The sequence below is a fragment of the Trichechus manatus genome, unplaced genomic scaffold (genome assembly GCF_000243295.1).
Source record: "Trichechus manatus latirostris isolate Lorelei unplaced genomic scaffold, TriManLat1.0 scaffold00204, whole genome shotgun sequence".
Classification (NCBI taxonomy): domain Eukaryota; kingdom Metazoa; phylum Chordata; class Mammalia; order Sirenia; family Trichechidae; genus Trichechus; species Trichechus manatus.
The window spans coordinates 245,203-267,059 of record NW_004444140.1 but is presented as its reverse complement, the minus strand read 5'-3'; the positions used below and the strand labels follow the sequence as shown (position 1 = coordinate 267,059).

General features: G+C 52.9%; 1 protein-coding gene across 2 annotated transcripts; it reads left to right on the top strand.

Annotated features, from left to right (window-relative positions):
• Positions 1-9,106: 9,106 nt before the first annotated feature.
• On the top strand, positions 9,107-21,002 carry AMPD2 (adenosine monophosphate deaminase 2). 2 transcript variants are annotated; one of them, XM_004388021.3, is made up of 18 exons: positions 9,107-9,465; positions 14,263-14,393; positions 14,625-14,755; positions 15,178-15,246; positions 15,334-15,445; positions 15,731-15,917; positions 16,216-16,357; positions 16,468-16,557; positions 16,766-16,895; positions 17,061-17,255; positions 17,335-17,466; positions 18,190-18,353; positions 18,619-18,745; positions 18,823-18,986; positions 19,287-19,407; positions 19,690-19,863; positions 20,070-20,180; positions 20,341-21,002. In XM_004388021.3, exons 1-18 carry the CDS (start codon positions 9,375-9,377, stop codon positions 20,548-20,550), a joined length of 2,481 nt encoding a protein of 826 aa, XP_004388078.1. In that variant the 5' UTR covers positions 9,107-9,374; the 3' UTR covers positions 20,551-21,002. The 2 variants fall into 2 exon arrangements, with proteins under 2 accessions (XP_004388078.1, XP_023597940.1); XM_023742172.1 differs by lacking the exon at positions 14,263-14,393 and having other exon boundaries at positions 9,112-9,465.
• The last annotated feature ends 855 nt before the right edge of the window (positions 21,003-21,857 follow it).

The window sequence follows — 21,857 nt, the reverse complement described above, 5'->3', positions numbered from 1 at the left end:
CCAGCAGTGTGATGGGTTAAGCTAATTAAGAGCTCAGTATGACAAAGGGCAAAGACTCAAATGTTTGTGTAACTAAAGAAATGGTCTGCTAGGTTTTGACACAGAAGGCTAGGATGGGGGTGCTAGGCCTCTCTGGAGTAAGATAAGGGCTGCCCCATCCTTTTGAGGGGCTCAGTCCCTAAAAGTCTCCTTCCTTGGATTCACTTCCATCTTAGACCTGGAAGTTAGGGACAGAAACATAAGAAGCACTCCCCTTGTTGAGCCCTACAGATTACAGGGTCTTGGTTTCAAGGTTTCATCCATTACAGCAAGATGGTCTTGGCAAAAGATTTTTGTTTTGGGTGGTGCCCTTCCTTGGAAAGATTGGAAATGTTTTCCTTGGCTCCCCCAGCTGCTGCTCCAGGAAGCTATTAACATTGTTCCTTTGTGTTTGCTCATCTCTTTGTACATACTTCTGTTATTAGCACTTATTACTTCATATTGTACTTTGTTTACAAATCTGTTTCCCTGCGGACTCTGAATTCCACCCCTTGGATATCAGGGATCAAATCAATTCATCATTCAGTCCCTTAGACCTTGTGATTTGTTAGTGGGTCCTCAATAAAGGTTTGGTGAATGAATGTGGGAAAGTAGGGTATGTGGTAGATAATGGGACTGCTTCCCCTGGGCCCACTAAAGCCACTTGAGGCCCAACTTCACTTGGTAACAAACTTTGCTGGTATTTGTGCTGCCTGATATAACAAACTTTGCTTCCTTGAGAAATTAGACGCCAATCTCTGGATTCTCTGAGGCTGGGGCAGCTCTCCCTCTGGTCCTCATCTCAGCTGCTTCTTCTTTGGGAGAAATGAGAGTGCAGTCTAGCATTTGCCTCAGACATAGAACACTCCACTACTCATGTTTCTCTATGCCAATTATTTCAGTTTACTTAAATGAGTGAGTCTTGGTGGTGGAGTCTAGTCTTCCTCAGATGGAAATACTTTTGAACTTTGCTACCCAAAATGTGGTCCAAGGACTAGCAATATTAGATCATCTGGCAGCTTGTTAGAAATCCAGAAGCTCAGGCCTTAACCCAGACCTTCTGATTCAGAATCAGGTCCCAAGTGACCCAGGTGATTCGTAAAGACATTAAAGGTCAGGAAGCACTGCCTTAGGGAACTGTTCTTTCCCTAAACTTACCTAATCATAAGAATCACCCGAGATGCTTCTGTATTTCATCAAATTTTAGATGCCACTGAATGGAAGATGCACCCTGGCTTCAAAGATGTTAAAATGTACACATACATATGTATTCTTTTAAAGGTATGTTTTAGAATCAATAAATTCTGATAACAATACTGATTCCAGAGCCCGAGAAACTGTATTTTTAACTAATATGGGTGATTATCGACATCTGGCAAGTTTGAAAAACCCTGACTTAGAACTGTGGTTCTCAACTTTTGGTGTACCTTGGAATTTCCCTGGGGAGGTTTTTTTTTTTTTTTTTTTTTTTTTTTTTTTTTTTTTTTTTTTTTTTTTTTAATATTTTATTGTACTTCAGGTGAAGGCTTACAGAACAGATAGTTTCTCATGTAACAGTAACACACATGCTGTTTTATGACATTGGTTAACAACCTTCCCTGGGGAGTTTTTTAAAAAAATATACTGATTTAATTGGTCTGGAGTACAGTCCAGGCATGGGGATTTTTAAATTTCCTTGAGTGATTCTAATGTGCAGTCAAGGTAGAGAACCTCTGAGCTAGAAAGATTTAATTTGCTTCTCCCTTTTATAGTGGGATTTGTGCAGCAATGGCCATCTGGACTAAGAAACTGGGAGGCAGAACCTAGTCTCCCACCTACCAGGTACCGGGAACCATCGCTAATCATCTTCCTCCTCCCCACTGCCTTTCAGCCTAATATCTGTGTATCTGGCCAAGAAGCCCCAGGCCTGCAGCCTAGAGGCTCAGGGTTGATAAGAGAAATAGGCAGCTGCTGAGGTGCATTCCACGGTGATCAAATTTTCCCAATCAGAAATTGGCAAGTGCTTATTGGCTTAAGGGAAAATAGGAGTCAATTTGAAATTGTGACTGTCTTGGAATCCTGGCTATAAGGTTTCAGTAATTATACCTGACCACCAGCCCTGGCCAGAGCCTACCCACGTTATTGGTAACTTAAACTTGAGCTAGAGCTGTGCTCAAGTCTGCACTGTTCAAAGCAAGGAACCACCAGGCACCATGCTAGACAATTTATATGGATCATATCAGTTAATTCTCACAACTCTAAGGTAAGTGCTAGTGTCCCCAGTTTACAGACCAGACAACTGAGGCTTCAGTGTTAAGTAACTTGTTCAAGGTCCTATAGGTTAGTGAACAGACAAACCAAGTTTGTCTGGTTCCCAGGGAGGTAGTCTTTCCACTACGCACCCACCCCGAACCCCCACCCCATAAGCAGCCAGTGAGAGGAAAAACACTTGGGCAAAAAAGAGACAGGCAAATGCATGAGCTCAATTGCAGCAGCACTTGCATTGTTAAAGGAACTGCTAACTTGTGTCACAGACAGGGAGAATGTTTGAAGTTGTTCCGTTTTCAGCTACCACCTGTGCAAACTTTAGTGTTGCTTCTGCTTCGTTTCCTAGCTTGCTGGGTGAAAGTTCCCCATTCTCACTACTAAATAAGGGAACTCCTGGCAGTAGCCTGACCTCTGAGAGCACAGACCCACTAGTATGCATCCACCACCCTGATGTCAATGCCCTCCTGCCTCTGGTCTTCAGCTTCGGTGCCTTTCCTACGGCTGGTCCACTTTCCTCTCCCAGGAGAAGAGGCTTTTCTTTCTTTTTTTTTTTTTTTAAATCTGTGAATTTGTGTAGTCTGACTCTTCAGTTTTCAAAGCACTTTTGTATCTATTATATTTGGGGACAGCGTCCTGGTAAAGTAGGTAAGGCATGTAGGTGCTATTCCTATTTGAGAGCTAAGGGAACTGAAGCATGGAAAAGTGATCCCCATATTAATAAGCAAGTTAGTATCAGAATCAGAGCTACAGCTCATATGTCCTGGTTCATAGCCCTACAAGCCACATTTTGAGTGAAAAAGGGATCACCATTTCCCAATGAATTTGGTGGTGTTTTCTTGAGTTGAGGGGAGATCTCAGGATCTCTCTTATATCTAGTGGTAGGGATTGTGGGTAAGCCTTGTCCCAGGTGGAGTGGGGAGCATGTGAAGAATGAGGAGCTGCCTTCAGGACCTTCCAGTCCAAAGGAGGAGGTGGAGTAAATTCACAAGAAACAATTTGGCTAAAGGAACACTGTGCCAGTGCTGGGAAATTCAGAGCTGTTTGAAACCTAGTCTTCATCCCTGGTAGGAAAGACAATTATGCACACATCTAGCTGTCAGACTGATGAGTTCTACAGTAGAAGAAAAGAGGGAGTAATTGTACAATGAACAGAATTTCAACAGGCAGGAAACAGAAAAGCAACAGAAATGGAGGATAGGCATTTGGGGGACAGGAAAGAGCATGAAAAAAGGCATGGAGGCACGAGGTATAAAATGTGCTCAGAGAAGAGTGAAAGGTGCATGGAGGAGAAGGGTGGGAGATGAGGACAGGAAAGAGACATTGGGGCCAGCCAGTGAAGGGCCTTGAATGACAAGCTAAGGGGCTTGGCTAAAATCCAATGGGGATTCATAAACCAGTACGATGGATACAGCTACATGGTGCTATAAACACAACGCCAAGTGGTGGAGGTGTGTGTGGAGGCGGGGGGCGGGGGGATGCGGTGGAGGAACAGGTGGGGTTGGCTGTTGGGATAAGCTGAGAAACGAGCAAAACAGCTTGGTTGAAATAACTGCTTTGAGGAGAGAGGAAAAACCCGGCTTAATGGAGAGGTGGGGCTCTTCTGTGACTCTAGGCCTGAGTAGCCTTGGCTGTAAGGTGGACTTGAACCTGTGAGAATCGGGACAGAATTTGGTAGGCTAGGGCCTAGAGGGATCTAGGCATAGGGTATGGTTTGGGAAATTGCCCTGGCGGAGGAATGAAGCTGCAGGTATTCTCTCCCAAGTCCAACATCTCCAGAGAGTCATCTGGCCTAGGTAGGAGGCTGACATCACAAGTGAGCTGCAGGCCAGAAGAGGAGAAGCAGTTCTTTGGAGAAACTGGAGTGCATCCACAGAAGGGCCTGGCATTCTAGGAGGTCCATTTAAGGAGCTCTCTAGGGGATAGGACAGGAGGGGAGGAAGCTGTGCATACAGCTCTAAAGCAGGCTGTAAGGCAATAGTCAGGCCCCAGCATGAAAAAAGATGGAAGCCATAGAGGATGACTCACTCCTTCATTTCCAAAGATCTGTTCTACATAGACAATGAAACCCCACTGAGATTCTTGCTGGTGGTGAGTAGGTAGGGAGATTGGTGCTTCGCTATAATCAGGGCAGACCTCCTAGCTGTGACAACACACTGGATGGCCTGGAAATTGGGAAGGGTTATAAGGTGCTGCAGTTGGGACTAGGGAGGAGCACATACTGAACAGTGAACCAACTTGCCTGAGTAGGACACAGGATAAGGATTGCCATCTATTGCCTGGTTAGGTTAGGTCGGTAGTAGGTCTTGGATTAAGGCGGGGATCCTAAGGAGGCCTGGCCCGGTGCAAAATAACCACCCCTTAAAACCATCCAAATTTGCATTTTAGCAGAATATAGATGACATTCTACATGGTTACGTGGTGCTTGATTTTTAATTTTGAGATTTATTATTCATTGTTTAGAACCCAATGGCCTCAAAATTCCTATGGGACCCAAGACCAATTTAGGGGGTTATATTAAGAATAGCTTACTTTTAACTATGGAGTTAAGATGGGGGTTGGGGATAATGGTGTGTGTGTGTGGAGACTATTACAGGCTTTTATAGACTTTGGTTTTCCTTCCCCTTGATTATAAAAGTAATGGATATGCACTCTAGACAGATTTTTAAATGCAGATAAATGTAAAGAAGAAAATAAATATAACCCATAATTTTATCAAAGATAATAATTTATACATGTTTGGCATCTTTTCTATGGAGATATATATCTATATACATATATACACACATGTATATTTATTATGCAATATATAATATACAATAATATATATATTGTATAATTAGGACCATACTATATAGTTTTGCATCCATTTATATTGTCAATATTTCCACATCATTAAAAAACTCTTCAAGACTAATTTTTAATGGCTATATTTCATTGTATGCATATAACATAATTTAAACATCTCCCTATTGTTGAAACTTTGAGTTTCCAGTCTTCCTGTGTGATAAACATTGCAGTGATGAACAACTTGGTTCATACATATTTTTCTGCCAGCTTTTTTTTTTTTAGAGCAATTTTTTAAGGTCAAATAATATAAACCTTTTTAAGACTCTTGATTACATATTGCAAAATGGCTTTCAGGAAGATTATATCAATGTTTATACCCACCAGTAGTATAAGTGTGTGCCCCATCTCACTAATGTTCTAGTGTAAAAATATCACAAAATTTAGTAAAACAAAAAGAAAAGTTTTATTCGGCATATATTAAAAGAGGCAAAAGTAGGAAACAGACAACCATGTTGCTAGAGCCGTGTCTACCCAAGTCTGAGGAAAAATTACAGAATAAGCAGAAGTGAGAAAAACGGACAATCATGGTGCTAGAGCTGTGTCTGCCCGAGTTCTGAGGAACCTTACAAAATCTTTAGTATATATTAACATTACAAATGGGCAAAACCATTGAAAGCTTCACCGTTTCACAGATTGGTTAGAAACTGTTAAATCTCTGTAATCCTACGTTTTGAATTGTCTTTCTTAACAGTCATTGCTACAGGTTTCAGTAATGACAGTCAGGGGCGTCTTCATTGGTCCAACAAATCTTACTATTCACTAAATGCTAATAGAAAAAGATAAGAGTGGAAAGTATGTGGGTCTTTTGTGCAGTGTTGTATGATTTGTTTATGTGAAAATTTCCTTAAAACATGTTTTCCAAGACCGTCCTAGCTATTGTCTTTATACCTCAGGGCCTAGTTGATGTGTCCTTGTGAGTCCAGCTCCAGTTGGGTCACATTCTAGGACTGGGAATAATGGCTCCAATATTATCTCCTAAATTATGTTGTAGGGTAAAAACATCACAAAGTTTAGTAAAGCAAAAAGAAAGTTTTATTTGGCATGCAGTCAAAGAGGCAAAAGCAGGAAACAAGCATGCTGCCAGAGCCGTGTCTGCCTGAATCCAAGGAAATTACAGAATAGACAAAAGTAGGGAAATGGACAAGCATGCTGCTAGAGCCATGTCTGCCCGAGTAACAGGGAAGAATGAGAAAATGGACAAGCATGCTGCCACAGCCATGTCTGCCCGAGTCCAAAGATTACAGCACAGGCAAGAATGGAAAACGGACAACCATGCTGCCAGGGCCATGTCTGCTCAAGTCCGAGGAACCTTACGGAATCGTCAGTATATATTAACATTACAAATGGGCAAAACCATTGAAAGCTTCACCTTTTCACAGACTGGCTAGAAACTGCCAAATCTTCTTCATAATCCTACATTTTGAATTGTCTTGCTTAACCATCATTGGTACGGGTTTCTGTAACAACAGTCAGGAGGGTCTTCATTGGTCCAACAAATCTTACTATTCAATAAATGCTTATTTGAGTCTTTTGTGCTCTTTTTATGATTTGTTTATGTGAAAGGTTCCCTAAAAGATATTTTCCAAGATTGTCCTAGCTATTGTCTTTATACCTCAGGGCCCAGTTGATGTGTCCTTGTGAGTCCAGCTCCAGCTGGGTCACATTTTAGGACAGGGAATAATGATTCCAACATTATCTCCTAAATCAGTCACTAACTATACCCTTGCTTGCATTTGGATTATCTTTTTCTTAATCCTTGCTAATTTGATAGGCAAAACATAGCATTTCTTTGTTTTCTTTTTCGTTTTATTGATTCCTTGTGAGGTGAATATATTTTTTCCATGTTTATGGAGGCCATGGATTTTTGTTTGTCAGAGGTGAGGAACAATAGGCAGAGGATCAATGGAGGCAGTGCTAGATGCAGGTAGAGAACAGGGGTCAGGGTCCAGAACGCAGCCAGGTGGGGGAGGCAGAGTTTGGGAAGGACTTCGGCTATGGGGGTAGTGAGAACCGGGAGGAGCTGGACAAAGGGCATTAGTAAAAATAGGTGTGGGGGGCAAAGGACTCTCACAAGCAGGAATTATATTTCAGTGAAGTCTTACGAATTTAACCCCTCCTCATGCAAGTTCCCTTTAGGTAGGCTTTTCTGCCGCTTGCGGGTGGGGGTGCTGGTTGGATGGAGTATCCGCAGCTCCCAAAATAGTCCAACTTCACTTCTTTATAGGCTGTAAGATGAATCAACCTGTGAGTGTGTCCATAGGGAACCAAGGCTTACGAAATGACAGTGATAATAACTACAGGCCAGGCACTGTTCTGAGCACTTTAGATGTATTACCTCATTTATGTTAATAATCACCAGATACTTACACTCATTTTATAGGCAAAATGAGAGCACAGAGAAGTAACTTGCCCAATGTCAGTCAAGCACTAAGTGGAGGAGCCTGGATTTGAACCCAGGCAATTTGGCTACAGAGCCTAGGCTCTTAACCACCAAATATAGAAATAAATGTGGAAAGGGGAGCCAGAATTGCAGGGCACACCTTGCCTAGCTACGCCTGTCAGAAAAAAAATGGATGACCTAGGGCGGGAATGCTGGGCTACTACTTCTGCTTAAAGTGAATCCTGGGCTAATAGCTATCTTTTATTGGGCGCTTTGTCCCAGACCCTGTGCAAATGGGCTTTATGTTTAATCCTCACAATACCCCTTTGAGTGAGGTACTATCATCATCCCATCCCATCTTACTGATGAGGAAGCTGACACACGGAAAGTTTAGGGACTTGCCCAAGACCCAGGGCCCAAGTCTCAAGTCCACTGTGGCGCGGTGGCTGCCCACATGGCTCCAGGAAGAGAAAAATGGCGGGGGCGGGGCCGGGCTGGCCTGCAGGGGGCGGTCCGAGCGGGGGCGGGGCCTGGGGCGGCAAAAACCAGCTAGGCGCCGGCGGGCTTTTGGTGGGGTGGTACCTGTTGCGTGACTCCCCCGCGCAGTCCATCTACTGGGTCCGGCTCTTGGATACCCGGGGAGTGTTGAGAAGCCTGGACGAGTGTCGGGTCCCGCTCCCTGGGGAGCACGTGGTTTGCTCGCCTCTGTTGCGGGGCTGGGGTCCTGGACTCCCGGGCTCCCGAGGCCATTCCAGCCGCCGAGGTCGGCCGGGATCCGCTTCCTGCTAGCTGACAATTTCGAAAGGCTGCTCTACTTCTCCCACCTCAGTGCCAGAGCAGGGGCCCTCGGAGGGACTTGACGGGGGTCTGGGCCCCGGACCCCCTTCTCCTTCGTGACCCAGGCTTCCCGGTTCCGCAGACCCTCGCGGGGAGCTTCCTCGGTGCCCCTTGGGGTTTGGGCAGCATGGCTTCAGGTGAGTGTGTGTGCGTGTGTTGGGAGGACGGTCTCTGGGACAGAGAAGTGCAGTGGTCAGGGTGACAGGAGGTTGGGGTCTCAGCACAGCCTGCAGGACCTAGGGAAGCCATCAGCTCCTCCTGGGGAGGGTTTAGGGAAGGAGCGCCAGAGTGTGGAAAGATAGAGGGAAAAGACAGAAGAAGCTGCGGTCTCTTTTCCAGACCCCCAGACAAGCCTCCTCCTCCTGCCTTCCTAGAGGGTAGCTTCTGCCCGACAATGGAATTTTCCCAAGACTGGGCCCTGCTTACTGGGCTGAGATTCTCCGTTCTACCCACATCCTCCTCCCGAGCTGGGCTACCCGTGGAGCTGGGGGTCAGATAGAGAAGAAAAAAAGAGGGTTCTGCCCCAGAGGGGCCAGGTTTTCACAGAGGAGTGCCCCAGTCGCCTGCCCTGAGAGGAACGTGTTCTGGGCTCGGAGGCTGGATTCCTGTTTATTACTTTTTTCTCTCGGGCTGGCTGGACCAGCCAACCTGGACTTTGGCTCCTTTGCCCCGGAGCCCTGTCAAGGGGTGAGGGTTCCTAAGGGGCTTGTAGAGAGCTGGGGACTGGCCCTTCCTCGTCTTGTTTTCTCTGCTCCCCTCCCCCTTCCCGCCCCCGATCCCATCACCAGCAGTCACGTCACTCCAGGAATTGAGCAGGGGTGAGGAGCCGAGGGATAAGGGGCGGGATGGAGGCCCCATTCCCCGAGGTTGCCTAGACAACATCAAAAAATCGTAGCCAGGGCCTCTTCCGCCCGCCGGGCCTCTGCTTCCTGCATCAGTCACTCCCGCTGGGGGCGGGGCGGAGGAAGGGGTTGGATGTGGCAAAGCGAGGCTCCGCCCGGAGCCGCTCAGGCTCCCCCCACCTCTTGTCGCCGCGGCCCCAGCCATGGCATCCTATCCATCTGGCCCCAGCAAGCCCAAGGCCAAGTATCCCTTTAAGAAGCGGGGCAGCCCTCAGGCCTCCGCCACAGTACCAGGTGAGTCTGCTTCCCGGCCATCAGGCACTGCTCTCCCTTCCACCTCTATCCTAGACCACTGGCCCCTCAGAGAGGTGTTCCCTTTCTCCGGTACCCTCTCTGCAGAGGTGCCTCAGCCGGCTTGGAAGGTCGTGTGGATAGGATGGTGGGGTGGGGGGGGTGACTGAGGTTTCTATATGGAGGATGCTGCCCTCTGTAACAAGGAGTGGGCATGGGTGTAGCAAGAGGTGTGTTTGCACACGTGTCAGTGTGTGAATGTGCTGAGACTTTGCGTGTGGAGTGTGTGTGAATGGAGTAAGGGTGTGTGGGGACCGGCTGGCGTGCGGACTGGCCACACCAGCTGGCGGCTGTGCCTTCCGAGGCAGGCTCAGGCTTTCTCTGCAGCTAGCTCCTCTTTTTAGGACCCCAGACCCAGAACCTCCTGGCTGGGGGTCTGACATTAGGGCACACCATTGCTGATGGGCATCCTGGAGCTGGGGAGCTCAGCTGTGTGGCTGTATGGTTTGCTCGTTCCTGGTCTGTGGATGAGCCTCCTCAGGAGGATGGGGTTCTGTGAGTCAGGCTCGTGTGGGGGTTCAGACGGGGGCTGCTGCTGCTGTGCTGCGTGCGCTCCTGCACCCTTAGGTTTGGCTTCCACTCTGGGAGCATCTCTGCACCATTGGAAGCATCTCTGCACCATTTGGAGCAGGCAGCGTGGTGTGGCGGTGATCTCTGTGAGGGCTCAGTTGCCTGGGTATGTGCCTGCTGAGGGATGTCGGCCTTCCACCTGGTTCCTCCAGGCCCATGTGGCTGAGGAAGGACCCACCCCAACTTTGGCGACCAGGTCAAGCCCACCTCTTCAGCAGCTGTGTGCACCTATAGCTTGAGCATCCCCCATCTGTATTTTGTATGCCATTGAACATGCCTGGCCTGAGGCCTGTACTGTCCTGAGGGTCAGTGTTCTCTGTGCCCAGGTCTGTGCCATCCAAAGGGTGTGTCCTCTGGGGCTAGGTCTATACCAGTTGCTGAACCAGAGACCTTGGGTGAGAGCTTCTGATACTCTTCAGCGTAGCCTTGGGCACCTCCCTGCCTATAAGGCATTCTTGGCAGTGAGGGGCTCCTGGTCAAGGTGGGAGACGGGGTGGCCAGAATCTTGGAGTTGGTGGGAGTGGCTAGGGAGTAGCTGTGCATGGACTGGTAGGGTTGGGTCCCCCTCTGGCCCTTGGTTGACCCTCTCCCTGTGTGATTGTGAGTGTAGGAGTGTATGTGTGTGTGGTGCTGTGGCCAGGAACCTCCAGCACAGGAACCAGGAAAAGAGACCCAGCTGGCAGCTGAGTCTTCTAGGCCCTGGCCCCACAGAGTGTGGAGATTACCAACCTAGTGCCATGGTAGGTTGGTGGAAGGCTCTGACTGTTAAAACCTGTCCTTGTCATCCACATGATAGTTGTGGGGCCCCAGGCCTCCCCACTGGGAGAGGGGGTTGAGATTAGGGCCTTCAGCTCCCATCTTGCTGACCCAACACAGACCAGCCTTGAGGTCTGTGGTCTGCCTCCCCTTCAGGGGGTTGGAAGTGGCCTGGGGCTATATTTGGGAAGGAGGTATGTACAATCAGGGTTCTTAGGGAAGCAAGGACCTTAGGCTCGGCCTGACACCCTGGGTGCAGGACTGTTGTTATTAGGTGCCATGGAGTCGGTTCCAGCTCATAGTGACCCTGTGTACAACAGAAAAAAACACTGCTCGGTCCTGCATCATCCTCACAATCATTGCTATGTTTGAGCCTATTGTTACAGCCACTGTGTCAGTCCATCTCGTTGAGGGTCTTCTTTTTTTTTCGTGTGTGTACCCTCTACTTTACCAAGCATGATGTCCTTCTCCAGGGACTGATCCCTCCTGCTAACATGTCCAAAGAACGTGGGGTGAAGTCTTGCTGTCCTCGCTTTTAAGGAGCATTTTGGCTGTACTTCTTCCAGGTCAGATTTGTTTGTTCTTTTGGCAGTCCGTGGTATATTCAATATTCTTCACCAACACCATAATTCAAAGGCATCAATTCTTCTTCAGTCTTCCTTATTCATAGTCCAGCTTGCTAATGCATATGAGGCGATTGAAAATACCATGGCTTGGGTCAGGCGCACCTTAGTCCTCAAAGTGACATCTTTGCTTTTTAACACTTTAAAGAAGTCTTTTGCAGCAGATTTGCCCAATACAATACATCATTTGATTTCTTGACTGCTGCTTCCGTGGGTGTTGATTGTGGATCCAAGTAAAATGAAATCCTTGACAACTGCAATTTTTCCTCCATTTATTGTGATGTTGCTTATTGGTCTAGCTGTGAGGATTTTTGTTTTCTTTATGTTGAGATGTAATCCATACTGAAGGCTGTAGTCTGATCTTCATCAGCAAGTGCTTCAAGTCCTCTTTGCTTTCAGCAAGCAAGGTTGTGTCATTTGTATATCGCAGGTTGTTAATGAGTCTCCAATCCTATTGCCAAGTTCTTCTTCATATAGTCCAGCTATATGAAGGGCAGGGGACGGGCCTATTTTTCTTCCTTTTCTAAGTAAGAGATAATGTCACCCCTCATCTCCTTCCCTGCCAAGTTCTCTTCTCTTCTCTGCCCTTCACTGTTCAGCTGCCTTGGCCCAGTGCTGGGCCCAGGGACACCCCTCCCAGTGGGTGAGGCTACATGTGGAAATTGTTTTGAGGGTCCCAAGAGTCTGTCATCACAGCCCCTTGCCTTGGCACCCTCCTGCAGTTTCAAGAACACTTGCAGAGCCCTTATCTCCCTGAGCCTCAGTTGGCTGTGGCCAGGCAGGGCAGGAACCGCTTATCACCTGGCATTTATAGAGGAGGACCTGAGACTTGCCTGTACGTGGGAACAGTCAGACTTGAGTCCTCCAATTCTTCCCGAACTCATCTTCTGGGCAATTTGTCCTGTCTTAGACGATAGGCTTGAGACAGGGCTTGGAGATCTAGGGGGCCATGTACCCACTCCCCAAGAAGCTGGGCAGTGGGAAAGCCTCCGTGACTAACTCCTACCTGACAAGGCCTCTGTTCCGGCTGCTAGCCAGCTCCTCTATCCAGCGGACTCCCCTGAGGGAGCCCCTCGGAAGGGGCCCAGAGGGCAGTGGTGGCAACATGGCCCCTAAGCAGAGCGAGCAGCCAGGGGCTGCTGAGTGTGGAGACAAGGAGTGCTGGTCTCTCCTTCCTTTTTCTCCTCTCCTACCCTTTGACCAGCCAGGCCCTGCTCGCTCTCTGTCTCCTAGGGCAGTCGATTTTAAGGAGCCTTGGCCCCTCCCTGCCAGCCTGCCCTGCCCGTATCAGCCTGCCCTGCTCTTCCCCCTGGGCGGCCCCACATTTGGCTGGGCCCTGGCACACGGTAGAGGTTAAGGCCCTGTTCAGTTCTGGGGTTCTTCTTATCTCCCTACTCTGATGTCCCTTCCCTGACTTCTGGGCCCCCCCTGGACTTCCCCAGCACCTTGCTCTTCTCTGCCATCCCAGGGTCTCCCCTGCCTGCAGCTGTACTTGGTACAGCCCGTGCCAGCCCCTGAGCTGTCCTGGGGGACTGGCTGCAGCTTCACACAGCAAGCAGGCAGGCAAGGGGCACAGGGCTGCTGGCTGCAGCTGCCTGAACTCTGCAGGTAGGGCCCAGGCAGGGACCAGAGTGAGGGGGAGTCTGGGTCCTGGATTTGGGACAGGCACCTTCTTCTTCCCCTTTGTCCATCTGGGGCACTGGACTCTGGAGTACTGGGAAATAGGCACAGAGACTTCAAGGTGCACTGCTGAGCAGAGCCCCTAGTCCTTTCCTAAGCCAGGGTGGAGACGGGAAGGGAGGGTGCTGGAGGGGAGCACCCCAGAGCTGGCTAGGAGAGCTAAGTTGGGTGTGGAGAGCTTCCTGCCAGGGAGGGTCCCTCAGGGTCGGCTGGTAGCTCAGGCATCCCCTACAGACTAGCAGCTCCAAGGCCTCTGATGCCAGCCTCCTCATGGTAGCTAAGGCCTTCTGCCCCTCAATGAAGAGAGATCCCTGGCTTCTGATACCCCTTCCCCAGAGCCCTTCCTGGGGCTTCTGGCCCAGATCCTGGGGCCTCTGAGTGGTGCAGCCTGTTTGTGGCAGCTCCCTTTGGAGGGGCAGCCAACAGTGGGAGGGGCAGGCTGGGGCCAGGCCACATCTTGGCAGCCCTGGGGTCCTGGGGGAGAGGGCAGGCCTCCTGGGAGGAGGCAGGGCTTCCGCTGCCAAACAGGTCCTCACTTCTCCTTCTTCCTGAGGGCTAGTCCCCAGATCAGAGCTGAGTGGCAGCTGGGATTGCCCCTGTGGTCTGTAGGTCTGGGATGTCAGGTCGGGGCCCTGCCTCTCTGGGTGGAGGGTCTGCTGATCCAGAGGCAGGTCTGATCCTGGCCTGCCTGCCCTGGAGCTGTGGGCTGGGGATCCCTGGTGTGGCCACCTGGTCCTTAATGAGCACCTGCTGTGTGTTTCTCTGTGTGTGCACACCCTGTGGAAGGCACTCACTTGGATGTTTTCATGGCCCGAGGGAGTGGGAGCTAGTCCAGGATTCAGGTTCTTATTCCTGGAGTGAATGAACTTACTTGTCCCAGGGCCAGACCCAGGGTCCCACTCGGAGCCTCAGGTGGGTGAGGTCCTGTGGGAGCCACATGGAGGCTCACTCCTCAGACTCTGAGGACCGACCGCCAGCTGTCTGGGCCCTCTCCGGCCTCCCCGTGGGGCTGGCCTGGGGTGGACAGGGGCCCAGGTGTTCCAGGGGTACCCTTGCCAGTGCCCAAACTCTGGCCCTCAACCCACTGGCCCTGGCATCGCTGTCCCCACAGAGGCCCGAGCTGGGCTGGGGGCCCCTCCACTGCAGTCCACCCGCTCCCTGCCGGGACCCACCCCCTGCCTCAAGCACTTCCCACTTGACCTGCGCACTTCTATGGATGGCAAATGCAAGGAGATTGCTGAGGTATCACCCAGAAGTGCCCCTTACTGCTGCCCCATGCCCTGCCTTTGCCCCAGTTGTTACCCACCCCAGCTGTCCCCCAGCACACCCTTGGCTGTCCCCGGTCCCCCACCTCTCCCAGGCACCTCCAGCCCCACTGCCCTCCCCCGTCCCCGGGCACTGCAGGGGAGGGCCCTGGGCGTGGACGCATGCTGACCCTCTCCCAGCCAGACGGGCTCCCTTCCCTCCCACCAGGAGCTGTTCAGCCGCTCGCTGGCTGAGAGTGAGCTCCGAAGTGCCCCCTATGAGTTCCCTGAGGAGAGCCCCATCGAGCAGCTGGAGGAGCGGCGCCAGCGCCTGGAGCGGCAGATCAGCCAGGATGTCAAGTGAGTCCCCCACCTAACCTCTGGAGTCTGCCAGGTGCCCGCAGGGCACTGTGGCCGGTTCAGGAGTCTACAGTTCAGGAGTCGACCGAGCCTTCCTCTGCTCCACTTGGTGGCTTTCAGAGCCCCTTCTCTGCCCCCTTTCCACCCAGGCCAGGCAGCACAGAGCAGTAGTTGGAAGCACAGGCTTTGGAGTCAGGCTGCGTCTGTTCTGGTTCTGTCTTTCTCCCCACCAGTGTGGCCTGAAACATACTACTTAACTTCTGGGTCTGTTTTCTTATCTCCAAAGTGGGGCCATAACAGCAGCCACAGCGCAGGGTTCTGTGTCTACGAGGATCACATGTACTGACCGTGAACAGCTCGGTGCCAGGGTAGCAAGGGCGGTCCCTGTTATCTGTCTGACCTTTCATCCCTCTCACCTCTAGGCTGGAACCAGACATCCTGCTTCGGGCCAAGCAAGACTTCCTGAAGACAGACAGTGACTCGGACCTACAGTGAGGAGGGTGGAGGGTGAGGGGAAGCTGAGGGGGGGGCCTTCCTGCTGCCGGCTGTAAGCTCCCCTTGCCCATCTCCCTGTGCAGGCTCTACAAGGAGCAGGGCGAGGGCCAGGGCGACCAGGGCCTGCGGGAGCGCGACGGGCTGATGGAGCGGGAATTCCAGCGGGTCACCATTTCTGGGGAGGAGAAGTGTGGGGTGAGTGTGGGGTGGGGGCTTGGGTCCCCATCCCCAGGTATTCCGGGGAGCTCAGCCTGCTGGGGGAGCTGGGGGCAGGGCGTGGGCAGGAGAAGGTATTTCTCTTTCCAAAAACTGGAGGGGCAGAGGGCCTGGCTGGGAGGTATTTGAGTGCGCTGGGACCTGACTGTCCAAGTGGGTCTGAGATCAGGGCCTGCGGGGGGTGGGGAGAGTGTGGGGAGGAGGTGAGTGCGTCTGGGTCTAGGGTCAGAGACTGAGGAGAGTGAGTCCCATCCTTGTCTCCAGGTGCCGTTCACAGACCTGTTAGACGCAGCCAAGAGTGTGGTGCGGGCCCTCTTCATCCGGGAGAAGTACATGGCCCTGTCGCTGCAGAGCTTCTGCCCCACCACCCGCCGGTACCTGCAGCAGCTGGCCGAGAAGCCTCTTGAGATCCGGACCTACGAGCAGGGTCCTGAGACCCCTGTGTCTGCCGGTGGGGCCCCCACCCCTGCTTCTGAGTGCCCTGGTCTCCCAGGGGCCCTGAGTTTGATGCCCGGGAACCTCTGTCCTGCTTGCTTCTTCTCCACCCAGGCTCCTCCCAGCCTCTTGGTGGTCCTGGGGGCGGGGGATGGAGGTAGGGGCAGAAGCTGCCCTGCTGTGGCCTTTGGCAACGCTCTCCCTCTTGGTGGTCTTTGGTGGGCAACGGGTGAGCAATTGGCCTCACCATGCTTTGGAAAGGTGGAGGAGGCCAGGAGAGCCCTGGCCCTGACTGCCCCCCACCCCCTCCACAGATGCCCCGGTGCACCCCCCTGTGCTGGAGCAGCACCCTTACGAGCACTGTGAGCCAAGCACCATGCCTGGGGACCTGGGCTTTGGGCTGCGCATGGTGCAAGGCGTGGTGCATGTCTACACCCACAGGGAACCTGATGAGCAGTAAGAGGGCTGGGCTGTGTGTTGGAGGAGGCTGTGTGGGAGGCTGCATTGGCTCAGGAAGGGGCCACGGCCTGGCTTGCTCTTCTCACCCAACTTCCCCTACATGCCAGTTGCTCAGAGCTGGAGCTGCCGTACCCCGACCTGCAGGAGTTTGTGGCTGACGTCAATGTGCTGATGGCCCTGATTATCAACGGCCCCATGTGAGCCCCGACCTGTCCTAGACAGTCAGCTACCCCTCACCAGACCAGATTCCCCAGCCCTGCCCCAGACACCTGTCAGCAGTCTCTTGTCCGTTTCTAGTCACTGAACCCTACTGCACCCACCCCCGCCCTCCGATCTGCTACCCAGGCCCACCCAAGTTACCTCACTTAGGGCCCTGACTCCCTGCCTGGTTCTCCCCCTGCCCAGAAAGTCGTTCTGCTACCGCCGGCTGCAGTACCTGAGCTCCAAGTTCCAGATGCACGTGTTACTCAACGAGATGAAGGAGCTGGCTGCCCAGAAGAAGGTGCCCCACCGGGATTTCTACAACATCCGCAAGGTGGGCCCTCACCCTGTGGCGTCTGTGTCCCCGACCCTGTGCCTTGCCCTCAGGGTCTTGGGCCCCCACCCAGCACCCAGTGTGGAGGGTCCTCTACCATCCTGCTGCCCCAGGGCCTGGACCTTCCCAGCCTTGGGTGGACTCGCAGCCCCTTGTTCCACCCAGGTGGACACGCACATCCACGCCTCATCCTGCATGAACCAGAAGCACCTGCTGCGCTTCATCAAGCGGGCGATGAAGCGGCACCTGGAGGAGATTGTGCATGTGGAGCAGGGCCGCGAGCAGACGCTTCGGGAAGTCTTCGAGAGCATGAACCTCACTGCCTACGACCTGAGTGTGGACACGCTCGACGTGCATGCGGTCTGTCCTGGTGCACAGGGGGCTGAGGGGCTGGGCCCACTCGAGTGTGGGGTGACTGAGGCCTGCCCGTCTCCCCCAGGACAGGAACACCTTCCATCGCTTTGACAAGTTCAATGCCAAGTACAACCCTATTGGGGAGTCTGTCCTCCGGGAGATCTTCATCAAGACCGACAACAGGATTTCTGGAAAGTACTTTGCTCACATCATCAAGGTAAGTAGAAGTGGCTGCCAGGGACCATTATGTACCAGAGGGACAGTGCTGGCCTGTGGGCAGCCTCCTTGACTGAGCTGAGAGCCTGAGTATCTGCGGGTTTGCACAAGGTTAGGGGGCTGGGTAAGATGCGTGGAGTTTTAAAAGACAAAACCAAAATGCCATTATCATATCCAACTAAAATAACAATCCCTGTGGATCACCTTATATCCATAATATGTTCAATTTTCTCTGTCTAAAAAATTTTTTTTTTGCAATTCTGACCATCCTGTCCAAGATGTCAATCCCGACCTCACCCTGCACTTCTGATATTATCTTGCTCTGCTTTTTCTTTTATCCATGACACTTACCAACTCTAACATGTTCATAATTTATATGTTTATTAACTGTCTCACTCCGTCAGAATGTACGCTTTGGGAGATCTGTTTTCTCTTTTTTTTCCTTCTTCATTCATGTATTCCAAGCACCCATCTGTCTTAGAGGTGGGATGGGGGAGAATAGGTGGACCAAAAATGGCAGAAAGTTGATGATATCTGAAACTTGTTTATGAGTATAGGAAGGTTTCTGGTACTATTTTTTGATACTTTTATATGTATTCTAAAATTTCTATAGTAAGAGTTAAACAAAAGGTACATAAAGAGGTCCTCCTGAGCACACATGGGGGGTGCGGAGACAGGCGGGCAGGAAGCTGAGTGTGACAGCTGCCCCACATGTGTCTTCCAGGAGGTGATGTCAGACCTGGAGGAAAGCAAATACCAGAATGCTGAGCTGCGGCTCTCCATCTACGGGCGCTCACGGGATGAGTGGGACAAGCTCGCGCGCTGGGCTGTGATGCACCGCGTGCACTCGCCCAACGTGCGCTGGCTCGTGCAGGTGCCTCGCCTCTTGTGAGTGTCCCTGGGGTGGGAGGGACATGGGGTGGAGAGTTCGTGGGCCAGGGCTTGCCTCCTGCCCTCCAGGGTGACCGCATAGAGAAGGGACCTCCCTGGTTCCACCATGGTCTGTCCAGCCTGGCCTCCCTGGAGTCCTCTTCCCAGCATGGTTCCAAAGTGGTTCCATGACCTCAGGCCACGCTCTGACCCTGCTGGCCTGTTGGTCTCTTCCCACTTGTCCTGACCTGCACGTGCACGTGTGCCTGTTTCTCGCCTGCAGTGACGTGTACCGGACCAAGGGCCAGCTGGCCAACTTCCAGGAGATGCTGGAGAACATCTTCTTGCCGCTTTTTGAGGCCACTGTGTACCCTGCCAGCCACCCGGAGCTGCACCTCTTCTTGGAGCATGTGAGTGGGCAGCACAGGGCCAGGGTATGGGGCTTTTGGCCAGCAGATCTGGGTCTGACCACAGGGTCCTGTGCCAGGTGGATGGCTTTGACAGTGTGGATGACGAGTCCAAGCCTGAGAACCACGTCTTCAACATGGAGAGCCCCCTCCCTGAGGCTTGGGTGGAGGAGGACAACCCACCCTACTCCTACTACCTGTACTACACCTTCGCCAACATGGCCATGCTGAACCACCTGCGCAGGTGCCTCCCCGCCTAGTGCTACGTCTCTTCTCCCTGTCTCACCCTCTCACCCAACAGACTTTGCTCTGGGCCTGACCTGGGCTGGGGCCACCAGAGCCCTGACCTCCCTTTTGTCCCCCTATCGGACTGGATGAGTTCTTTCTCTTCCCTTGGGTCTCCGTCCCTCACCCCTCACCACCAAGAACTACCCCTGCCCTCCTATGCCAAGCCCACACAGACACTGGCTGGAGGGCAGGCGTGCACTGGTGGGGGGGGTCCAGGAGCCCAGGCTCAGGAGCTGACCAGTCTTCATGCCCCCAGGCAGAGGGGCTTCCACACGTTTGTGTTGAGGCCGCACTGTGGGGAGGCCGGGCCCATCCACCACCTGGTGTCTGCCTTCATGCTGGCTGAGAACATCTCCCACGGGCTGCTGCTGCGCAAGGTCAGGGCTTGCACCCCAGCCCCCTGCCCAGTGGGCCACCTCCCCACTGAGCTCCCAGTTGGGATTCCCCCTCCCATTATAGCTAACCCTCCACACCACTTCCCGCCCCAGCCTCCAGACTGGGCCCCACCTCAGACTGTGGCTGTCACCGACCCCCTGCACGTCAGGCCCAGCCTGGGCTCCCCTCCCCCGCCTGTACTGTTGCCTGTATCCCCACACCCAGCATGTCCTTCCCAGCCTTGAGGCCGCCTTACAGGCCCTGCTGCTCTCTTGCCCGCCCAGGCCCCAGTCCTGCAGTACCTGTATTACCTGGCCCAGATTGGCATCGCCATGTCCCCGCTCAGTAACAACAGCCTCTTCCTCAGCTACCACCGGAACCCGCTACCTGAGTACCTGTCTCGCGGCCTCATGGTCTCGCTGTCCACTGACGACCCCCTGCAGTTTCACTTCACCAAGGTCAGAACCTGGTGGCAGCCAGGCAGGCAGGTGTCCTGGGACCTGCAGACCCCCAGCACTTCGGTCTCACAGGATTGGTGCTGCCCCCTGCTGGTGGAGTGCGGCAGACCAGTGGCCACGTGGCCATGTCTGCAAGTCCCATGGAGAGGAAGGGGTGGCTGGGCGGGGCCTTGGGGAGTCTGTCTGAGGGAGCCTGGCTTGTACAGGAACCACTGATGGAAGAGTACAGCATTGCCACCCAGGTGTGGAAGCTCAGCTCCTGCGACATGTGTGAGCTGGCCCGCAACAGCGTCCTCATGAGCGGCTTCTCCCATAAGGTACTGCATTTGCCCCGGGCCTGCCTGCACCTTGACGCATCTCTTTCCTCTGCATTCGGGAAGCTCCCTGGTATCTTGGCCCTGCCCCTGGGATGGCTCTGGGGTGAGGCATGGCCCTCAGAGCTGGCTGCAGCCTTGCCCATTCCCCCAACCGCCTCAGGTGAAGAGCCACTGGCTGGGACCCAACTACACCAAGGAAGGCCCTGAGGGCAATGACATCCGCCGCACCAACTTGCCGGACATTCGCGTGGGCTACCGCTACGAGACACTGTGCCAGGAGCTGGCCCTCATCACGCAGGCCGTCCAGAGTGAGATGCTGGAGACCATCCCAGAGGAGGCGGGCCTCACCCCTAGCCCGGGGCCTCAGTGAGCCTGGCCAAGCTGTTTCCACTGCATCTCAGCACCCTGACCACGTTTTTTTCTCAGACCTCTCCTGTCACATCGTGGTCTCTGCATGTCTTGGTTCTTCTCTGTTTTTGTCCTGCATGTCTGACCACATAGCTGGCCCTGTGCCACCCAGTGAAAGCAATGCCCAGGAATCTGCTTCTCCATTGTCTTGGCTCAGGCTGCATCTGATGGCCAAGGGTTTGAGGGCTGGCCCTGCTGGTGGACCTGCCCTAGGATCCTCTGAGGCCTGACTGTCCTGCGGGTGCCTCCAGTGGCCACAGGTGCCTGGCGAGGTTGTGGGAGCTGGCACCTGTACCCTTTGGGGTCCTGCCTGGGCACATCCAAGCTTTGGCCAGGGCCTACATTCAGGCCCCACCTTGTTTATGTGGCTTTTACTGTGGCCGAGAACTCAGCTGTAGCCCAAGCTGCCTGGTCCTGAGGGGAGGGAGGGACTCAGGCCTCAGAGTTGCTGAAGTTGCTGGAGCAGGACCTCCACACTTCCCAACCTCTGCCAAGTCACTGCCTCAGCCTTCTCTGTCCTTTCTGCAGTCCACGTGTTCCTCTGGTGTCGGCTTTCTGTGCCTCTGTGGGAGGGGGCAGCCGCCCTGTGCTATGTCTGGGACCATTGCGGCTGGGGGTCCTGGATCTGCCACTAGCCCTGGAGGTGGTACCCCTGGGATGGTCTCAGAGCTCTGGCCAGACCTGGATCCCGGCTGGTCCGACGTGTCGTATTCTGGGCCGAGGCTTTTGCTGTGAAATACAGTGTTTCATACAGTCCCATCTTTCCTACTGCATGAAAAATAAAGATTATTTAAGTAATGAGATGGGCTGGGTCTCTCTTGGGAGAGGGACAGCCATGGTTGGGGGCGGCTGGGGTCGGGGGCCAGGAGCATTTTGGATGGAGCCTTCAGTGAGGAGTGCCTGGGCTGGAGTGATAGTTGTTTGTACATGTGGCAACTGACCCAGGAAGCTGGGAGAGAGAAGATGCTGACGCCCTCATCCAGCCTGCCCCATCTTCGGGGACACTTGGCCCCAGGTCACACACATCCCTGTCACACAGCTTGGGGGATGGCATCCCCTTCCTTCCTTTATACTTCCCACTTCCAGCCCTTAGGACATCCTGGTAGATGTGGGGATATGCATTTACAAGCATACTTGAAGCCAGCAGTTCTCAAGCTTTGGGGACATCAGGATCTTCTGAGGTGCTTGTTCAAAATGCAGATTTCCAGGTCCTACCCCGGATTTAGTAGGTGGAGAGTGCTGCTGGGTGGTGCAGATGGTTAATGCACT